The following is a 6,545-nucleotide window of genomic DNA, read 5'->3' on the forward strand; positions in this document are numbered from 1 at the left end:
AGGATTTGTGGGATTTTCTGCCTCTGACCCCTTGATCTGTGCAGGAAGCTGGGTGGAGCTGGGCTGGAAGCACACAGTTGTCCTGCATTTATAGCCCTCTCCAGGTGCTCAGCTTGGATGGAGGAAAGATGAAATGGCAGCCCAGGAGGGTTAAATCTGGGAGGAAAGCTCCTGGATTTGGTCCTTGTGGTTTTATCTTTCCCCTCCTCCTGTCCCTGCACAGGGCCCCTTGTGCTCCCTGCCTGTGCTGGGTTTACTGGGGGGTTCCAGTTCTGCTGGGACACTCAGTGTGATCCCTTTATGGAGATTTTTCCTGGGAATGCTGAAGGCAGAAGCTCAGTCCTGACCCCAGCTCTTTGCCTTGCAGGTCATACTCAAGGAGAAGGTGAAGGAGCTGAACCTCCATGAGGTGAGCACATCCTGGGGCAACGAAACTCCCTCACCCTCCTCTTCCTCACCCTGAGGAGGGGGGCAAACCCTCAAATCCAACTCCCCTGGGAGCAGAGCATGCAGCCAGCTGGGCTTTGGAAATGGGGAAAGATCTCTGCAAAACTCTGCATGAAACCCTGTCCCTCCTCCTGGCTCCCCTTGGCTTTTCCTGCATCTTTATTGTTATTTATTGTGTTCTTCTTATCGCAGTGATAAGAAGCTGTGGATAAGGGGAGGCCAGGGCAGTCTGGGCCGTGTATAAACAGTGTCCCTGAGCAGGGACGTCCCCTCTGGGGCGTGACAGTGCCCAGCACAGCCCATGGAAAGCTGCAATCAGGATAAACGCCCTGCCCCGGCTCCTGCAAGAGGCCAATCCCTCCTCCCTCCCTGCCCCCGAGGGCTCAAACACCTTCCTTTATCTCCATGGCCTTCCAGGCTTTTTGGGGCTGAGCGTTTCTATTCACAGTTCATTTTCCCTGATGAATTTGAGCAGGAATCTGCTGAAATCCCAGTCAAAGACTGCCTGGATTGATTTATTTCTCTAGAGGTAACAAAAATGCCCACCCACATCCGGGCACGAGGCTGCTCATCTGCTCAGCACCAGCTCCAGTTGTTTCTAAACCACTGTTTTGTTTTATTTTATTTTAATCCCCTGAGCAGAGCCCATCCCAGGTTTTATCCTGCGCCTCCACTCCCCACAGCCCCCAGGGTAAACCCCAAGGGCCCCGGGGTTGTGAGCAGTCCCTGTTCCAGGCCCCTATTTCTGATCCACTCCCTTTAAACCGACCTGCAGTGGGTTTTTGTCGGCACACAGGCTTCAAAGCACTTCCTGGGGTGAGAAATGGGCTGGAGGAGGGATTTGGGAATGTGCCAGAGCCGGGAATGGCCTCAATAAGCTCAGCCCTCCTCCACCTCTGTTCCCAGCTGTCTGCAGCTCTCCCAGCTTTTGGGGAGGACCAGGCCTTTGTGGGGAAGAGGACAGAGCTGTTCAAGCTCTTCCCTGGGATTTGGAAAAGCCTGGAAGGGTTTAGCTCAAAAAAAAATCTCATGTTTGGGTATTTGTAGTTTGGCATTTGCAGGCAGTGTTTCTGGAAAGCAGAGGAGAGGGTGGGAATTTTCCAACAGGATGGGGCTGCTGCCTGGAGCCCTGTGCAGGGAAAGCTCCCACCCAGCCCTTCCCTCCCTGCCTCTGCCTCTGGTTTTACCCTTTTCCCATCATTCTGCCTCTCCCAGGCCCTGGGGGAGCTCAGGATGTGTGATCCTCAGGGGGTGACCCCAAAAGCTGCACCTGGCCCTGCTGCACTGAGAGATCCCAGGCCAGGCAGACTGGGAAAACCACCCAGGAATATCCAAAACCCCCTGGGATATCCAAAACGAGCCAAGAGGAATTGGCTGGGAGGGTGAAGGAGGTTTTGGCTGAGGAAACAGCCAGCAGCTTTCCCAGCCCTGGCACAGGCATGGCAACAATCCCATTGCCTTTTCCCAGAGGTGTCCCTGTGGATGCAGCCAGTCCCAGGGAGCAGGCAGCAGCGTGGATCCATCCCCTGCACCCTAAAACCTCAAATATCCATCCCCCTGCACCCTAAAACCTCAAACATCCACCCCCTGCACCCTAAAACCTCAAATATCCATCCCCCTGCACCCTAAAACCTCAAATATCCATCCCCCTGCACCCTAAAACCTCAAATATCCATCCCCCTGCACCCTAAAACCTCCAACACATCCCAGTTCTGGGGCTGTTCCCTTGTGGATCCATCCCCTGCACCCTAAAACCTCCAACACATCCCAGTTCTGGGGTTGTTCCCTTGTGGATCCATCCCTCTGCACCCTAAAACCTCCAACACATCCCAGTTCTGGGGCTGTTCCCTGGAGGCTCCGTGGTCCCTTCCAGCAGGAAAGGGAGATCCTGGAGCTTGGGCAGAAAAATTTAGGAAGGCTTTAGGGGAAATTTCATTCCTTTGAGGGTGATAAGGCCCTGGCACAGGGTGCCCAGAGAAGCTGTGGATCCCTGGAAGTGTCCAAGGCCAGGCTGGCCAGGGCTTGGAGCACCCTGGGACACTGGGAGGTGTCCCTGCCATGGCAAGGGGTGGCACTGGATGGTTTTAAAGGTCCTTTCCAACCCAAACCATTCCAAATTTCCATGATTTCAGCCATCTGGTAGTTTTTATTTGCTGGTATCTGGTAGTTTTATTTCATTTTTATTGTTTTAATGTTGCTCCCTGAGCACTGAGATTCCCTGTGCATCCCCCCTGCAGATCTGTGCCGTGTGCCTGGAGGAGTTCAAGCCCAAGGACGAGCTGGGGATCTGTCCCTGCAAACATGCCTTCCACAGGAAGTAAGTGTGGGCAGGAGGGGCAGGAAAAGGAAAAAGGGGCAGGAAAAGCCCCTTTGGATCACCTGGGGCACGTGGAGCAGCTGCAGAACTGAGTGACACTTTGGGGAGCCGGGGTGTGACTTGTAGGATGCCCTTGAGTCAGCACTTGGCCTTGGTGCTGCTCATGGATCCCTTCCAAGCCAGTCTGTAATCCCATGAAAAATGTAAAAATATATGTATATTTTATATAGGTGTGGTTTATATAAAGCAAACCCACTAAAATAATAATAATAATAATAATAATAATAATAATAATAATAATAATAATAATAATAATAATAATAATAATAATAACTACTGTACTATATAATATTCCATATGCTAAAACTACAGCATATCCTACTATATATTACAGATATTTTTTATTCTCTGTATGTTTATATATACATTATATAGATTTAAAATATGATATATATTTATATTTATATATTACATATTTTACATATTTACACATTTCTATATGCACTATATTATATATACTGGATATATGACATAAAACTATATCTAATATATAATATATATTACATTATAAATATAATATATATTATGTATATATTAAGTGTGTGTATATATATACATTTATATATACACTATGCTATATATACTGGGAATATATATATATAAATAAATATATAAATATACTAAATTAAATAAACATATAAATATATATATTATTATAAATATTTAAATATATATAAATAATTATAAATATATATTATAAATTTAGTATATATAAAAATATATACTAAATTAAATAAATATATAAATATATACTATCTAAAACTATAGTATATATTACATAATATATATATTATAATATATAACATAATATATAATTATATATAATACATAACATCCATAATAGTATTATTACATCAGAGTTATTTACATAATTTTTATTTTTATTTATCCATACACATTATATATATGATTGTCTATTATTGGTGTATTATTTACAGATTCTGTGTTTATAATTTCACAGACACCATTTATGTATATATTTTGTTTATTTTGGGTAGGTGTATGCATTTTTGAATCCCTATCATATAAATATAAATATATGACTATAAATATAATCTATAAAATATATTATATAAATATAAATAATACACAAAACATATCTACACAAAATCCCTGTATATAAACACAGAGAACCTCCCCAAAAAATCCCAATAAAACATAAAGGCACCCAAATGGTGAATTAAAAACTGGGCAGCAGCAAAGCTCCAGGGCAGGGTAAAGGGGCTTGGGGGGGAATTTTACAGCTCCACATCAATGTCAGGTGTGTCCCCATCAATGTCAGGTGTGTCCCCATCAATTCCAGGTGTCTCTAGTGATGTCAGGCATGTCCTCACTGATGTCAGGTGTGTCCCCATCAATGTCAGCTGTGTCCCCAGTGATGTCAGGTGTGTCCCCACCTATGTCAGGTGTCCCCACTGATGTTAAGTGTGTTCCCAGTGATGTCAGGTGTCCCCACTGCTGTCAGCTGTGTCCCCACCTGTATCAGGTGTGTCCCCAGTGGTGTCAGGTGTGTTCCCACTGACATCAGGCATGTCCCCAGTGATGTCAGGCATGTCCTCGCTGCTGCCACGTGTGTCCCCACTGACGCCCGGTGTCGCGGTGTCCGCAGGTGCCTCATCAAGTGGCTGGAGGTGCGGAAGGTGTGTCCCCTGTGTAACATGCCGGTGCTGCAGCTGGCGCAGCTGCACGGGAAGCCGGACCCGGGCCCGCCGCAGGGGCCGCTGCCCGGCTCGCAGAACATCGTGTAGAGCCTCATCCCTCCCGGGCCGGGCCCGGCCGCGCCCGCCCGCGGCGCTCGGACACAACCAAAGCACTTGGGCCGCAGCTGAGCGGCCCCGAATCCCGCCGGGATGAAGCCTGGGCTCGGATCCTCCGCCAGGGCCACGAGGGGACTCGGCGTCCTCGGCGTCCTCGGCACATCCTTCTTCCAGCACCTCCCTTCTGCAGCCCCGCGGCCGCCGGGAAGCTAAGGGTGGCACCCGGCGAGCTCCGGGAGCGGCGGCCCCGGCCCCGAGCTCCGGCTGCGGCTGCTGCCCCCGAACGGGGCGGGCCCCGAGCGTCGCGGCCGGTTCCGCTCCCTCCTCTTCGCCTTCGGTTCCTTTGCGGCTCCCAGCAGGAAAGGGGGGCTCGCCCCTGAGGTTGGGTGTCCCTTCGGCAGCCGGCCGTGGCTGTGCGGGGTGTCCCGGGCCTGAGGGTGGCTGTCCCTCCTGCTCGGCTGCCTCAGGGGCCTGGAGCTCCTGGACGGGGGCACCATCCTGGCCTCAGCAGCAGCGGCGATCCCGGCCGATCCTTCGGGATCATCCTGGCGCTTCCAGCCGGGCTCTGTGGGCAGCAGCTCCCCTTGCCAAAACACCCGAACCCCCATCCGCGCCTGGGGCAGCTGCGCCACCCCCGGCCCCTCCGAGCACGGCTTCGGGTGTCCCCTGTGTCCCCTGCTGTCCTCAGCGGGCGCATGCCCGGGATCGGGGAGGGAGGGGGTGTCAGTATTCCCGGGGCAGGGCTGGGGGGGCTCCTGGTGCCGTCCCCCCTCCCAAAAAAACCCGGGACTGTTTATGGAGCGTGGAGCCTCATAGACGTGTTTGTACACTACAAATTCTGCAGCAGAATATTTTTTAAAACATTCGCTGTTTTTGGGGGTTTTTTTTGGTTTTTGTTTTTTTCCTCTTGTTTGTTTGGTTTTTTTGTAAGCTCTATTTTTGTATATTTAAGTGCTATTTGAAAATTCTAATAATGCATCTTTTTTGCTAATCACACTCTTCTTAAGGAAAAACCAGGAAAGAAAAAAAAAATAAAAACCAGGAGTTTGCATGTGATTTGACTTGAAATGTAAATAAAAGCAGGTTTTGGAAGCGGGGGTGTGTTTGCAGGGGGTCTGTCCCCCTTCCCTTGTTCGCTGTCACTGTGGGCAGGTTTGGGGTTGGGGTCACGCTGTCCCTGTCCCAGAGCAGAGCCCATGGGGACAGCATCCCATGGGGACAGGCTGGCTGCAGAGCACCCCAGAACCCGCAGCCAAGGGGGATTGTGCAGGATCCAGGTGGGCCTCCCTGCTTAGGGAGAGGATATTCCTCCCACCACCCTTTCCACCGCAAATCCCCAATGCCGACCTCCCTTCGGGTAGGGCAGGGTTCAGCTCCCGGCTCAGCGCCGTGGGAGCTCCGGGCGTGCAGCTCCAACCCCGTTCCCTGCTCGCTTTGTTCCACTCCTCCTCCTCCTCCTCCTCAAGGCTTGGCCAGGCGGGTGCCAAAGTCCCCCGGGTTGTGCCCATGGGGTGGCTGAGCTGGGGTCACCGCCCGCGTGTCCTGTCCTGCTGTCCCTGTCCTGCTGTCCGTGTCCCCGTGCCCCTGCCTGCGGGGCTGCTGCCCTCTAGTGCCGGATCCAGCCGGACACCACCCAAACCTTGGGATGAGCAGGAACCTTAAACCCCGTCCCCTTTCACCCCCTGCCACAGTCAAGAACCTTCCACTATCCCAGGCTGCTCCAACCTGGCCTTGGACACTTCCAGGGATCCGGGGACAGCCACAGCTTCTCAGGGAAATCCATTCCAGGGCATCCCACCCTCACAGGGAACAATTCCTTCCCACTATCCCATCTGTCCTTGCCCTCTGGCAGTGGGAAGCCAATGTTCCCTCAATGTTCTGTTTATTTACCTTCTCCAGAAGGATCCCCAGGCCTGTGCTGCCCTTACAGCCATTTTTGGGATGATGAGCTCGCTGGCTGCCTT

At 50.8% G+C, this 6,545-nt stretch overlaps 2 protein-coding genes across 6 annotated transcripts in view; one reads left to right on the top strand and one right to left on the bottom strand.

Annotated features, from left to right (window-relative positions):
- The window catches only part of RNF24 (ring finger protein 24), a 30,034-nt gene extending 24,554 nt beyond the window's left edge, over positions 1-5,480 (top strand). For all 4 annotated transcript variants that reach the window (XM_036382948.2, XM_036382947.2, XM_036382944.2 and 1 more), the window contains 3 exons: positions 368-409; positions 2,685-2,764; positions 4,434-5,480. In XM_036382948.2, the coding sequence (XP_036238841.1) occupies positions 368-409; positions 2,685-2,764; positions 4,434-4,572 (261 nt within the window). In that variant the 3' untranslated portion in view covers positions 4,573-5,480. The remainder of the gene's footprint in view (positions 1-367; positions 410-2,684; positions 2,765-4,433) is intronic.
- Positions 1-6,545, bottom strand: part of MAVS (mitochondrial antiviral signaling protein) — a 129,679-nt gene that overhangs the window by 94,374 nt on the left and 28,760 nt on the right. The gene's annotated exons all lie outside the window — the stretch shown is intronic.

This window comes from Molothrus ater, chromosome 4, assembly GCF_012460135.2.
Source record: "Molothrus ater isolate BHLD 08-10-18 breed brown headed cowbird chromosome 4, BPBGC_Mater_1.1, whole genome shotgun sequence".
Taxonomy (NCBI): Eukaryota; Metazoa; Chordata; class Aves; order Passeriformes; family Icteridae; genus Molothrus; species Molothrus ater.